The sequence below is a fragment of the Lycorma delicatula genome, chromosome 2 (genome assembly GCF_047948215.1).
Source record: "Lycorma delicatula isolate Av1 chromosome 2, ASM4794821v1, whole genome shotgun sequence".
Taxonomy (NCBI): Eukaryota; Metazoa; Arthropoda; class Insecta; order Hemiptera; family Fulgoridae; genus Lycorma; species Lycorma delicatula.
The window spans coordinates 220,745,697-220,762,197 of record NC_134456.1 but is presented as its reverse complement, the minus strand read 5'-3'; the positions used below and the strand labels follow the sequence as shown (position 1 = coordinate 220,762,197).

At 30.1% G+C, this 16,501-nt stretch overlaps 1 protein-coding gene across 3 annotated transcripts in view; it reads right to left on the bottom strand.

Annotated features, from left to right (window-relative positions):
* LOC142319663 (protein O-linked-mannose beta-1,2-N-acetylglucosaminyltransferase 1-like) overlaps window positions 1–15,942 on the bottom strand; it is a 111,944-nt gene extending 96,002 nt beyond the window's left edge. Inside the window, exon 1 of one of the 3 annotated variants that reach the window (XM_075357213.1) lies at window positions 15,789–15,942. In XM_075357213.1, coding sequence (XP_075213328.1) covers window positions 15,789–15,844 — 56 coding nt within the window. In that variant the 5' untranslated portion in view covers window positions 15,845–15,942. Of the gene's footprint in view, window positions 1–15,070; window positions 15,210–15,788 lie in introns of those variants that run through there. The other 2 variants (XM_075357212.1, XM_075357215.1) reach the window with 2 other exon arrangements.
* Window positions 15,943–16,501: the final 559 nt, after the last annotated feature.

Here is a 16,501-nt window from a genome sequence, read left to right as displayed (position 1 = left end):
CAACTGTTTAATAGAGTTAAAAATATATATAAACCAAATAAATATAAAGTATCATGTAAAATAAAAAACGTACATGTATAATCATGCATCACAAAATACCAACAATTTTCAAAATTAAATTTTGGGATTTCTCAAAAACATAGGTTATGGTAAAATTCTGACTTCAGAGTCGTTTTCAGCATTAAAAACAAATTAGTTTCTTTCGTGCATCACACATTAAGAAACAAAAAGATCATGTTTATCAGCATTATTAGCGTTTAAATTTTAGTAAAAGAAACCCTATTGACAAATTAATTCCATGAAAAAAAACATACAGAAACGCCAAAGAGAAAATTATGTTCATTCCAAAAATATTTGAATCAATTAATGATCAAATACAAAAAAAAAAAGCGAGTATATAATAAATAACGACAAATATACTATAAAACTCTTTAAAAAGGACAATACTATAAAATATTAATTTTGTTTAAAATATTTGCATTCAATTTAACAAATCCATAATAACAGTGTTGAAAGGCAGCAGCCAAAACAGTAAAAATGATTCACTAACACACCCCTTCATTAATTTTGATAAAAAAGAACAATAAAAGCAGACAAATTAGCAACTGCAATGCAATACAAAATCACAGTAATACATAACTTTGCAAATTATTAACACTAAAATGAGGACTTCCGAATACAAGTGAAAGGAACAAACTTTTATCATCATTTTACATTTAAGGATTCAGACGTATATAGTGAATATTTTATGCATAAAATGAAATAAAATACAAATTTTTTAAAAACAAAATTCCCTAAAGTATTTATTAACAACAACATCCTCAAAAATATTCATAAAAGAGGGAGTTACAGACTATTACAACAAACGCCAGTTAAATATTACAACAGTTTTTAAATATTACAACAAACGCCATAAGTTTTAAATATATATAACTTGATATAAGCATATTCTTTTCTAAACTGTGAACAGAATTCAATCATACATTGAGGAATTTACTAAATAAAAAATCTAAAAATTAAAATATTCAACTTCAAAATATTTAAAGCAGAAATCAAGATACCCTTTCTATGAAAGGTCATTATATGTTCAGAGAAACTCATCCAATCTGACAAGTAAACTCCGATCCTTTCACCATATAATGGAGAACATGTACTTACTGGTATTAATTCTTATGTGGCTTATTTAACTGCCAAAGTAAAATTGTACCCACGTGTTTTGTATATAATTTTCAACTTTTAATTTTATATATTGGACCATACAGTCCTGATGTGTAAAATGTGAGGGTGGTAAACATATATGGTGGTTGCTTTTAAAATCATATGTCATTCACTAACTTAATATTAGTAGTCTTAAGAATGAATTGATTTAGGATCTACAGTTAGGCAACCCAGATGGGGGCTGGCAGGAGAAATGCCAGTAAATCAATTACTTTTATACAGGCATAATAATACACATTATCACAACAGCACAAATGTTTACATCTGACCGCAGATAAAAGTACATGTTCGAGAAACTAGTTATGAGAAAATGTTTAACGGTTTATTATTTACACTACATCAGTTGAATTATATTTAAATAGATCAATAAAAATAAGCATATACACCTAACTATTTTATTGATAATGAATAAAAAAAATTATATTTTAAAAATTAATTTGTCCGAGTCAATCAAGATGATTGTATAGTGTTATGAAGTATCACCACCTAAAACTGAAATGCTCCAAATATAAATTTTAGGAAAACAGACTCCCTTAAATTTTTATTTCTGCAATTATTTTACAAACCAATACCATAAGACATTACATATTTCCCTAAAAAACTGATTTTGTTTAAATAAATTTTATACAAATGTGTTTAGTTAAAAGTCTCTAATTTAAATATAAGAATCTGCTCTATCATTTTTATATTAATATAAAAGAAATAATATACAACTAAACAAATATAAAACAATCACAAAATCATACAAAAATAAATTAACCGCCTTAATAAAAAAAAAAAGGAAAAATTAAGATTGTATAATAAATGTTAACCGTAGAACAATTTTTCTTTGCAATGAGGTTTATTTATCGATAATAAATTACTTACATGCATAGTTTGAATAAAATTCTCAACTCATGCTCAACAAATTCATGCATAAATCCAAAAACACAATCACGTGCATGAACATGCATACAGGACATTAAATGCATGCAAATAAAGTGTACATAAATTTAATAATCACAAAAATTTACTATGCAAATCTATATATTTTTTAAATATAGTATATATTTTTTAAACTTAAATACTATTCAATTTTATTAAATACTAATTTACTGTCTTTGAGGAAACAGATAATAGGAATTTAACAAAAATATAAATTCATAATAATATACAAACACAACAATTTATTGAGTTCCAAGGCCAGGAAGCTGAACTGAAACTAAAAACACTTTTTAACCCCAATCAGAGTTATGAACGTAACATTTTTGAAAATATTATTATTACAATGGGGTTTCAATCTAGAGGTAAAACAAGTAAACATTAACCGAAAGATTTTGAGTGTGGTATGCACTGTTTATTATGTATTATATTTTTTAGAAATATTAGAATGACTAACTTTACCGGAAAGGCAATTTACCTATTAAGCTGAGCATCCTGCATGTAGGAAACAGTCTCCAGGTCAATGAATGGCAGCCTCTCAAAACAATCATGGAAAAGATTTTTTGTTCCAAGATCTTGGGGCATCTTTGTTACAGCCTAAGGTGTACATTGTAGGAATAATCAAAGCCTTTGAATTTCAATATCGATATATAACAAATGAAGATTTGTAGACCAGTGTGGAAAAAACTTTTCAAACCATAACTTTGGAGATATTTCACCCATTAGGAAGGACATTGAGATGCATAGCTCTGTCCATTCAGCACGATGGTAAACACAGAGATACACTAGATAAATAATTTGTAATTATAAATGTATATAAAAATTTTAAATATATATTAAATCCACAACACATATTTGGCTACAGGGACTTTTCCAACATGCTGTGTGCACTTAGAATTCAAAATTGGTGAAGGGTTCAAATATAATAATGAAACAGGACAAGTAGCAAGAAAGAACAACCTTCTTTCAAGAAGAACTAATTGCAAAATAAGACCTACACAACCCTATACAACAGAAAAGTTCAAGCACTACCACACACAGAATAGGTAAAAGATTACTAAAGGTACAACGTACCAATTCTTGAAATTTTGTGACAAGTGAAAGAATATGAATGAACTACAAAAGCATTCAGCCAGAGACCGACGCTGTAGAATTGTAGATGAACAATATTAATTGAAACCATTTTGCTACAACATTGAAAGAAACTTTACAACTTTAATTATTTGAATGTTCAATTACTTATACTGATGCTTTGATACCAAAATTAAATATGAAATTTATAAATAATAAATAAAACTATTAGAAAACAAAAATATCTCTTATCAAAAGCATAATTTTATTTTATAAAATGTATTCTAAAATAACTTTTAAAAAGAAAGACAACTAACTTAAATGGGCCTTTAATGTCAAAATCATAACTATTATGTCAAATTAATAATAATATTTCTACAGAATTCAGAACAAACCAAAATATTAACAATCAAAGATTCAAGGAAGAAACATTTTGTTAATAAAAACAGACATTATACAAAAAAAACTTTTAACATAAAAGATTTAAAAAACTGTTTAATCACAAAAAGGGATAGATACTTTCTGATAAAAAAAATGAAACGTAGCCAGCATATTTGGTAGGTATTTTTATTCTCACAATTTTTTTTTATATTCTATGCCCATTAAAAAAAATTGTTGATTTTACATCAGATGTAATCAACTTTTCTTTTTTCATAATAACATCAATTTATCAATCTAATCTCTGCAAATGATAGTCATTAATGAAGGTAAATTAATAATATTAATGATTAATATTTGATGCGGCCTACTAGCCGACAAGTAGGTCATTAACATAGCGATAATCCACAACAGCAATGTTAAAACAGTACTCATACTGCTTTTGACATTGGTCGAGCGTGACAAATATTCTCTTGAACATTACTTTATTTTCCAATTAATTACTTTAAGAACAACCATAGTTAATATTTGTACTACATAATATGCATCTACAGGTAAAGGATAGGTGCACAATAAATATAACACTCTTGAAAATAGCAAATCTGCAGGTAAATACAGTTTCACAACACAAAACATCTCACTTTGGTATTCTTTACATAGCCAGAATGCAGAATACACAATAATTTAATAATTTTTTCCTTTTTTTATTTAAAATATTGTTAAGGCTCGAAAATCTATCAACTTAAAATGGTAGCTGATAATATGAATCATTTAACTAAAGTGATTTTTTTATAATAATAAAGTAAAATTGTCCCAAATTATAGGATGTCTTCCCCTACAGGGTTGGAATGTCCCAAATTAAAAAAAAAAAAAAAAAAAAAAAATTAATAACCACAAAATGATAAATATACAGGACTGATATTTAAGTATGGAAACAGCTTTATACTACTTATCTGAGAGGCATTTGAGGCAGAAAGAAATGGAGTTCTACATTAAGTTAAAAAAAAAATCTGCATTATGGTGGGTTTTAAATTTTTGTCCACTATCTTGGATCTGCCATATTGACAACTTAATTTTTTTACATAGGAAGAGCGCACATGAGAGATGATTTCAATTTAAAATTTTGCAACAAAAACAATGGTGGAAACTGTTTTTCTTTTAATGTCTTTGTTATCGAGTTACAGGCATTTGAAGTTGCAATGATGGAAAAATCATGTAAACAATAAAACGATGTAAAAAGTGCGGCATGAACAATTTTATTGCATTTTACATTCATAATGCATGTAATAACAAACTTTAAACAGTGCTACATTCTTTTTTTGTTTCGTTTTCCTGGGTGAAAAACATTTCAGCATTACAATCGCCTGAACACGATGTATGTTTAAAAAACAACCAAAAAAACTACATGTTAAAAATTCACAATTAAAAACAAAAACAATTAAAATATATCTTAAAATGAATAAACCTGTAGCATATACTAATATTAAAATAAAACCCTAACTATATATTAGCTGTATATCTGAATAAGATAATAAAATTACCATTCTGCTTTATGCCAAATGGCATAAATAGCTGAAACACAGTATTTCAAATATTTGAATATACTCAGATGGCCCTAAGGAATCGTAAAACATAAGATAACATTGTTTCATTATCCCATAGAATAGTTCGCATGTTAACCCTAGTTTAAATTTGTGACACAATGCCACAAAACACATACAATCCAAAGGATGTGGTGTGCTGTTAGTTGGCAGTCACAGCGAGCACAAACTAGTCATCTGTTTGAGTCATTGGATGGATATGTTGAGTTATCGTTTGAGTAAGCCTAGTGTGCCCCACTCGCAAATGTTAGATAACAATCTCTTCCCAATGGTTATTGCTGCACGAGGAGCTTCATAGTGAAACAATGTTCTTAACTGGATAAAGTTTATTGTTCATAGTAGCATCCCACCCACTTTGCCACTCACCATGAACTACCCTCTTCAGGAAACAAACAAGGTCATCAGAAGTAACACAACTGGTAAAAGGAGGCCGAAAACAAATTCCTGTATGGCTGGGGATCTAGCAGAAGCTCACTGTTATATTACATCTAGTCATTTGCAAAATGATACACTAAATCAAAAACACAGGATGTCTTGAGTACGCATCAAAAATTTCTGTTCTCTTTTCACGAGCAGAGATTTGCATTATATAAAGTCTTTTTCAATGCTATTTTTGAGCTGGTGGTCGAGTGTGTACCTTCCTCAGTTTCACAATCTTGCTGTCTGAGAACTGTTACAATGGTTTTGTGCCCTTACTGTTAAGACGATTCATACCCTTTTCACAGGGCTTCAGAGAATTTGGCACACAATTTGTTCGAGCACATGCCTCATTGCGGCAAAAAGAGTGGCAACGAATCCTGGTCGCAAGTCCCTGTTACGAACAAAGGGGTCTTTACCCTTAGTTCTGTTTGTGCTCTTTTACAGCAGGAGCCATCACACATTTGATCCAGTAGTGGCGACGAGGTGCCACTACTGAAGAGTGAAAGAATACAGAAGTGCACATCAAACCCACCGTGTTGGTCTAGTGGTGAACTTGTCATCGCAAATCAGCTGATTTTGAAGTCAAAGTTCTAAGGTTCAAATCCTAGTAAAGCCAGTTACTTTTATACGAATTTTTATACTAGATCATGAATACCAATGTCCTTTAGTGGTTGGGTTTCAATTAACAACACATCCAGCAATATTCGACCTGAGACTGTACAAGAATACACTTCATTTACATTCATACATAAGATCCTCATTCATCCTCTGAAAAGTAATACCTTACGGTGGTTCTGGAGGTCAAAAAAAAGGAGAGAAAGGGAGTATACATCATTAATTGCCTGTAAGGCACTCATGGAATCACAGCAAACAAAAATATATCAAAATGTTGGGCTAACCAAATGTAAGGCCTTATTAATGGCATACTGGTGACTCTGGAAAGGCCAAACATGTATGTTCTTCTGCCAACCACAACCAACAGAATTAATGTTTCTAGAGCCATCGATATAAACTGTAATATCAGGATTCATGCTATTTGTAATACCATAAAATTCATTTTGCGAGATAACCAGATTTGTGTTTTTTTTATTGTACTAACGAAGATCAAAGCAGTAATTAATGAGAGAAACCTGCCAAGGAAGGTAATAACATGGAGCAACAGTAAGAACTGGAGGTAATTGTATATTTATTTAGAGCTGAGAAAAGGTATTTGAGCTCTGCTGACTAGCAGAACAATAGATCTCAGCTGTTCCTGGTATCGATTAGCATGCTGATTTGAGAATACCAGATAAAAAAGGTTGGATGAGTTGGTTGCACTTTAATGTGAGCCATGTAGAATCATATCATTTGCTTCTGTCTATTACAAAGAGATAACTCACCACTGTCCACCAGCAGACTTACCACAGGGCTAGAGTGAAAAGCACCCATGGCAAGACAGATGAATGAATGACCAGACTGCATCAAGCAGTCCATCAGTGTTATAATATTGATAACAATAAATGATAACTAACTATTAACAATACAACAGTAAATTAATATACCAACTGATATTATTTTCTAAATAATAATGATTAATTTCAGTGTTAATATCAGCAGATATTTGTTACTTATCATAAATAGAACAAATCAGCTGGAAATATTTACTTAAAAAATGCATTAAAAATTTAGTTGAGTAAATCAGTTAATTTAGTACAATGCAGCAGTATGTATTACTTTGAAACAATGCAACTTATTAACTGCTCAGTTCATCTTTTCACTTCAACATGCGTGTAATGGTAAAATTTGATAGTGCTAGTAAAAATTAAGCCTAGCAAAGGCAGTTAATTATATCCAGATTTGAATAATAGATCACGGATACTGGTGTTCATTGGTGGTTGGGTTTCAATTAACCACTTATCTCAGGAATGGTCAACCTGAGACTGTACAAGACTACACTTGATTTACATTCATACATATCATCCTCATTCATCCTCTGAAGTAAGTAATACCTTACGGTAGTTCCGGAGGCTAAACAGAAAAAGAGAGTGTGTGTGAGTGAGTGTAAAAATTATGCTGTATGCCTAGTGGTTCAGATTTGTTTTTTGGTGGCCATGCACCGGTTCGCTCTTTCATCTTAAATGTGTGGTCTGTGCTCGCTTAAGGGATTCAGATTAGTTTCCTTGTACATTTATTTCGTTTTATTAAATATTAAATCTTCAAATAACAATGCCTTCTTGGTGAAACCGAAAGAATAATTATTGATCATGTATGGTTATGGTGAGAGTTCGACTTTTACAAGAGTATGATTTATTTAATAACAGATTTCCAAACACAACCAAAAAAATATATCAATTGTGAATAAGACAGAATAGCAATTTGAAAAAAAACAGGTACTGTAAAGAATCATCCAAGAACTATCACAACTGATACAAAATCATTACATGTATTGCAGACCTTTGTTGAAGACCCTCATTCATCAATTCAGAAATCTGTTGTCCAACATGACATCAGTTATTTTACGATTCAAAAAATTTTTAAAACATAAATTTCACCTTTATAAGCTACACCTGGTGCAAGAACTTTCAGATGATTCTTACTGCCAAGAGTATTGTGATATAATGCAAAAATTAGACAGACACACAAATTTTTCTAATTCAATAATACTGATGAAGTGACTTTTATGTTAAATGGCCATATGAATAAGCAAAACTGTTGATATTGGAGTAATAATAATCCCAGATAGATGGTGAGGGCTCACACACAGCACCATCAGAAAGTGAGCATGAATTGTTGGTTACTGTATTATAAGGTCTTTTATTTTAGATAACAATCTAACAGGAGATGCTTACTGCAACTTGTTTAGTTGACAGAATTTTACCAAATAGCTGGGAAAATGTTGAACAAAAATTAAATAATGAATGGTTTCAGCAATATGTGGCAAAACAAAATCTAAAGACATTGATGAATTGAAATAATAATTGACGAATCTGCTTGTGTACCACCAGACATGATGCAACATGTTATAAATGGATATTACTTGAAGTTAGCACACTATGCTTTCAAAATTTATTTCACTAGTAATTTATTATTAAAAACATTTATTTAAAACTGTAAAATAAATATTGTAATAACGTAAATATTGCTTTTGTGTTGTTAATCAATTATTAGTTATTACTTATTATTAAGCACTTATTATCAATATTATAGCACCGTTTAAAGTTCGTTATTGTATGCATTATGAATCTAAAATACAATTGTTCGGATGGCACATTTTACATGGTTTTATTGTCAATACAATTTTTCCATCATAACAACTTTGAATGCTTATAACGCAATAGCAAAGGCATTAACAGAAAAATGGATTTCACCCTGTTTTTCTTATAAAATTTCTAATCGAAATCATGTGTCACATGTTCATCTTCCTACTTAAAAAGATTAAATTTGATTCAATATAGCAGATCCAAGATTGATAAAAATTAAAAACCCACCATAATGCAGACTTTTTAACTATGTAGAATCCCATTTCTTTCTGGAAATTTGGAGAGATAGTCTCCAAATACCTCTCAGATATGCAGTATAAAACTGTTTGCATACTTAAATATCACCCACTATATTATCAGAAATTTTTGAAATGATTTAAAAAACCTGAGCAATATTTTACACAGCAATACTCAAATTAGAAGTTTTTTTTATCAGAATTTTAAGAAATATTTGCAAGACACTCAAAATGCTTCACAAGTTGACACATTAAAAAAAATTACTTAAAATGGAGAGTAAAAACCACTAATCACAATAAATTAGCTATAAAGATTAAAATGCTGTACACTACCATTTTATTAGCACCTATTTAATTGTTCATATTATGATTGTACATATTTAATTTGAACAAACTCATGTGGAAATCTGGTTGAATGGTTTATAATTCATTTACATACTTTCACATGCCACATAATTATGGAGATTGCTTTAAGTAGGTGAATCGCTATTATTATAAGTATCTGAAGAGAAAGCAATTTGTACCAGCCAACAAAAAAAATTGTTGACCAGTAATAGACAGCTCTCTTTAGAATAAATACATCCTGTTCTTCTTGAGAACTGTAAACAGGAAGGATACCCAATACCTAGAGGCTTTATAAATGAGTTTCTCCATATATATAAGTGGTCTGTAAATAAAGCAATGAGACTAGTTTTTTTGGCAGCCAAAGTGGCAACACTGTAAATTTACTAATAAACATATGGTTATATGAACAGCTGATTTATATTAGGTATTAATATTTTTAGTCTATTGTTGCCACATGAGACGTAAACAAACTTTTCGTGAAATGAGTTTTTGTTGTGCGTTACAAATATGGGTGATACTAATTATGAGCAACGTTGTGCAATCAAGTTTTGTGTTAAACTCTGTGAGAATACTACTGAAACTTTTTCAAAATTGAAAAGTATGTTTGAGATGACGCTCTCTCAAGAGCCCATCTCAAGTTTTTAGGTGGTTTAAAGCAATTTCAGATGGCCAGGAATCAGTTGCGGATGATCTACACTCTGGAAGACCATGAATGTCAAAAAGCAACGACAATGTTGAGCAAATCAGATTTGATCCAGTGTGACAGGTGATGTAACTGTCAGAATGATTGTAGAACAACTCAATTTGTACCATATCACAATCCATCAAATTTTGACAAACGATTTAGACATGAAAAAAGTTTGTGCAAAATTGGTCCCAGAAAACCTCACTGTTGAAAAAAAACCCAACATGGCAAACATGTGCCGCGATCTTCTAGGGCAAATTGAAAATAATCCTAATTTTATAAAAAATGTTATTACTGTTGATGAATCTTGGATATTTGAGTACGACCCAGAAACAAAACGCCAGAGCAAGGAGTGGCACACTTCAAACTCACCACGTCCCAAAAAAGCAAAAATGAGTAAATCAAAACCTTCCTCCTTTGTTTCTTCTATAGTAATGGCATCGTTCATACGAAGTTTTTGCCTTCAGGACAGACTGTAAATCAATATGTTTACAGAGAAATTCTGGAAAGGCTGCTGAAAAGAGCTGCCCGTGTGAGACCAGCCATCAAAGACAACTGGATGCTGCATCAGGATAATGCACCTTGTCACACTGCACTCTCAATTAATAAGTTTTTGGCAAAAAAAAAAACATTCCTGTAATTCCACAACCACCTTATTCACTTGACTTGAGTCCCTGCAACTTTTTCCTGTTCCCAACTTTAAAAAAACATCTCAAAGAAAACCATTTTGGAACAAAAGAAAAAAAATGAAACCGACCATCTGAAAGATATTCCGGTTTCTGAATTCCAACACTGCCATTAAGAGTGGGGAAAAACATTTGAAGTGCTGCGTGGCTTCCCAAGGGAACTATTTCAAAGGTGATAGAGTCCATGTACAATTGGATTGTAATAAAATGTTTTTCTGAACCAGAACCAGTATCCATCACTTTATTTACAAACCTCGTATATGAGTTTCTGTTTTACTACCTGACCCCTGTATAGTTGGGTGGATGTTCACTGGATCCTTTACAGGTATGAGAAGACCTTTACGGATTACTGCATCAATGGTATTTAAGTAATTTTATGCAAACAAATCTTCAACAAAGCAGATAGGAAATAAAAATGTGAATTTATCTTGATTTTATTTCCTACCTGATGGCTGCACAAAATACCCAATCTGTTATTTTTCTGCTTATTGAGTGAAACTGGCTCTCCACTAATACTCCTAATATGCACATACACAACTTTAAATAAAAAAGCTAATAGTATAAAATTGTAACAATGTATTAAAATTAAACAATATGTTGCAGAAAAATTAAACAATATGTATGTTGCAGAGTATAATTGTGTAGGTGCCCCACATTACTAACCTCCCAACATACCACCAGCCTTGACAATTTTTTATCACTTAATTATAGAAGGATCACATATCAATGACAAAAAGACCTTTTAATGACACAAGAAAATTCTTGCGGTAGTCTTCGACCTATAAATAATTTTCACACAATTCCTTAGATTCCCACAAATGAAACAATAACAAAACACATTTTTTGCTTTTAATTTTAAAGGGCAAATTTTTTTAAAATATGAAACATTTAAACTTTTGCTAAAGTACTGGTTAACTGAAGAGCCTAAATAATCATTATCAATAATGTAGTATTCTGCCTGTTGGCAGGTCCCTGTTGAGACAGCCTAAATATCAGCAAGCAAAACAGATTAAAAGAAGCACTGGAATATTAAAACCTTAACTGTAGAATTTCTATTTAGAGTGATATTTCAATATCTTTTAACAAAATGTACTTGGAACAAAGATATATCAAAAACTTAATAAGAAGCTTAACACAAACGGATGCAATAGGAACATAGCGACTTCTCTCCTTACTGGTTAAATTAAAAAGCATTTGATGAGATTTCTTTATTGCTTCATTTTCTTCAGGTTTTTTTTACAAAAAAAAGATATTATAAAAAAATTTTATGAAAAGTATATAAAATTATATTTCATTAAAAACTTCTGGTATTTTATCTTTTCTTTTTTTTGTTATTGAATTATTCAACATAAAATTCCTTTTACAATGAGAGGTTAATAATTATTAATAAATCAATAAATTTATATTTAAAAAAATTTAAAAAGAAAAGTGGAGATGAAGTCCGATTCGAAACGATGTGCTTTCCTCTAAGATCCAAATATTTCATTAATTAAAATTTTATTTGGCTATAACTCTGGAAACCCGTGAAAATAAGTACCACTTATGATATATTGTTGAAAAGCTCTCAATGAGAGCTTATTACTGCAGTTAAGAAAAAGTCACACATCCAAATGTTTTGGGATTTTGGGACTTTTGGCTCAGTCGATTGCAATCAAAAGGGAAGGTGCACAACTAGATGTTACAACAGTCCTAAAGCCAAAACTTCAACATCCTACAGCTAATCGTTTTTGAGTTACGCGAGATACATTATTACATACATACAGACGCCATGCTAAAACTAGTCAAAATGGATATTTCTATTGAAATCCAGAAACCAAAATTTTTCGCTATTACAATACTTCCTTCACTTCATACAAGGAAGTAAAAATTCATTAGCAAGTATATGTAAATGTCCATACAAATATTAACAATTGTCTGTTAAACATTCGGATAGTTTTAGGAATAAATTTAACCACATAACTTCAACATTAGTTAAATGGTAGTACTTAAACAGTGTGCCACATTTTACACAATTTTACTGTTTGTTAATGCTTTAAGTTACTAAATAACTAATGTTGTAGGCGATCTACCACTGTAGTTAGTTCTTAGATGGCGCCACTGAAGTGATACATTGAAATAAGAAAATAAATAAAATTATAAATATAATCTAACCAACTTAGCCTACGCTTGCTTCGCTCGCTAGTCGAGTTTAAGAGTGTAAAGTTTGGTTAGAATATATTTATAATTTTATTTATTTATTAATTTCTTACTTTAATAAAGCATTTCTGTGGCGCCATAAAAAAACTAACTTTTTTTCTGTTTGGCCTCCGGTAATTACCTTTCAGATAATACTTCAGAGGATGGATGAGGATGGTATGTATGAATGTAAATCAAGTGTAGTCTTGTACACTCGACCATTCCTAAGATGTGTGGTTAACTGAAACCCAACCACCAAAGAACACCGGTATTCATGATCTAGTATTCATATCTGTGTAAAAATAACTGAATTTACTAGGACTTGAACACTAGAACTCTCGACTTCCAAATCAGCTGATTTGGGAAGATGCATTCACCACTAGACCAAGCCGATGGGTTATCAAACAACTAACTACAGCGGTAGATCACCTAGTACATTAATACCAAATAAATGTCTGAAAGTTATAAGATCACTGAAACTTCAATTAATATGATAAATTTTCTAATCTCATTTACTACAATCAAGCAGACTGTTCTTGAGATATCAGTTCTTTAATAAAAAATTTAACTGTAGTATGATTTTCAAAAGCAGATGAGCAATATAAATTTTGTAGCAAATACTAACTGTAAAATTTATTTATAAGTTACCACATTCTAAGGTGTTTTTTAATTCATAAATACTAAAGAAAAAGGATTTTTTCTCAAATTGCTTCATTTATCTCCAATTTGTGCATGTTATCACAATTTATGCTTACTTCATTCTTTATACACCATTAGGCATGAATAACATAACCAGATTTAAATAAACTTATTTATCTAAACCAAGCGGTCTGTGTAATTTAAATTTTAGCAATGTGTGCTATTACTTAATCTTAAGTAGCGGATTGCCATTCCTAAAAAAGAATTTATAGGGGAAAAATTAACTTCACTTTTGATCAACTCTTTTTATAATTTATATATCAGGAAGGATTTTAATAAACATTTCAAACAATTAAAATTACAGTAAACAGAATTTTATAGATTTCTCAGGAACATTTTTGAAATTTCCAAATAGGGGGCCCTTTTCCCACTCAGCAGAAAGTTTTATTTCTATTTAAATATAGTAGATAAATTTTAAGATTGAGGAAATAAAATTTGAAACTATTTCTTGGAAAATATTTTCTGATCTTATCCAATAACCAATATGATCTGATATCCTAAACAACAATTAAAAATTCTCATATGGCCACATTCACTTTCAAGATCTGTTAACAAAATTGTGATATTTTATATTCTATAAAAATTTGTTACAATTTTTGGTTACATTTAATTTTGTTTACAGTGTTATGGTTTAATTGAATTGAAGCTAGCTACACTTTCTAGTAGTTACTCTTAGTTTAGAATAATTACTTAATTTGTGCATGGTAAAAATTACAAACAAGTACAGCTGACAAATCAAAATATTTTAGATTTCTACTGCAGATGCGCATTAAAAAAGAAAACTGTACAAGATACAAAACAGAATCCCTTACATGCCAAAAATATTGCTGCACATAAACCAAGAGGGAAAGCTAATTAAAAAAACTGCAACTACGCCTATATAAATTAAATGTGATGAAAAAGAACCAATTAAAATTACTTTATCAAACTAACTGTATATATAAATTCTTTGGTATCTTTATAATAACCAGAATATGTCATAATGGATTAGAGATTTGTATAACTTTACAGAAAAACCATTATACACGAGGAACTTCCAAAATAAAAGTTCATTATTATTTTTGCTTCATAGCAAATTGTTTATAGCCTAATATATAATGTCTAGACAGTCTTCACTGCCGTAGGGTATAACACACCAGAACCTTCATATAACTACTTATCACAACTGGACTTGTACAGGAAATAATATCTATAAATAAAATAGCTTTCTAGAAAAAAAATTAAGTTTTTAACTCAAAAGTTAAAATATAAATTTATACTTTCAAAAATTAAATGGGCTAGGGGGGTTCCATAACACTTTTGTAGTAAAACAATAATAAGAAAATAGAATACAAATTGCATTAAATATTACAATATGATCAATAATTATTAACTATAACATTATTTTGATACTAACTCCAAACTAACAAGAGATGACTTATCCACTTTTGGTCCTTTAATTGGTTATCGAGCTGTACATTAGTTTGTATTTGTGCATCCATATAATTATACTTTACCAACACTACGATACAATTCGTTAACAATATATAAACCAAACTGAATTCACTAATACTAGAAAAAAAAATTTTAATTAATCATGGTAAAGATTTTCATCATATTCCTCGAAATTTACTATATAATGTAGCACAACAAATATTGAAAACAGTTTTTAAAAAATAAAAAAAAACAATAAAGAAAAATAAAAAACACAAAACATAAAGGTACTACTACAAATATTTAATTATCGGCCGTTGACGCAGAATCTTCGGTAAAATAATGATTTTTGTGTTTGAAGCGCACGCATCTAACACAGTGCGCAAGTGCAAAAAGAAAAATATTATTTTTATAAATGTACATAACTGGTTAATATTAAGACAACAGAAGAATAAACATTAAGGTTACGCTGTACCTAAAATGACATATGCATATTCAATTCTCAATAAAAATTAACACAAACAACCTTTTTTAAATTTCTGTCGCCATTTTTCAACAAAACGTAAACAGCAGGGCGTTGAGATATTGACAAACTTTCTTCGCAAAACTAAGATATAAATCATCTCAATCAATATAAAAAGTCTTGGTGAAAAAATAATACATTTATATTTATTATATTTACAATAGAACAACTCTCTTACCTTTCAATCCTACATAAAACTGAAGGATTTACTATCTGAATATCACAGGACGCCATATCACCTTCTTAACTTGTCAGAAACTCGCTAGCGGATGATGACGGTAATCGGAGAAAACGAACATGAGCGAAAATTCCCGAATTTGCTTTTGATGTCACTGATCTCTATATAACTGGATAGAGGACCTTTGCTGTAAAATACAATTAAGAGTTCAATATTCAAGAATACTTCAGCGCTGCAGAATGAGTGACTGAGAACTAAATAAAACCATTGTACGGTTGCACAACTAATTCGTGGTAGTAGGGATGTTTTTACTCAAGTCAAATAGCCAAAATAATGATCATTTTCTCTAAACAAGCAGAAATTTACGCACAGTTGAAGAAAATTTAAGAATTTTTTTAAATAGTTAAATGGCTGATATTTATACAAAGCTAAAAGAAAAAGAAAACGTGGTTTTATCCCTACTCTTTCCTCTGCGCATTCACAATTAATTTTTAGTTCTAGCCACTCATGTGGTACGCTAGTTATGCTTCATATTTTACCAATTCCAATATATACGACATCCTCTATCTAGTTGCATAGAGATCAGTGTTCGATGTACTTTCTATAATCAGCTGACGTCTTAATAAAATAAATATTCATATATGCCGTTGGTAATATGAATTTACGGTAATTCATATTACCGTCATCTTATAAAAAATTTCTTTAAAAAGTGA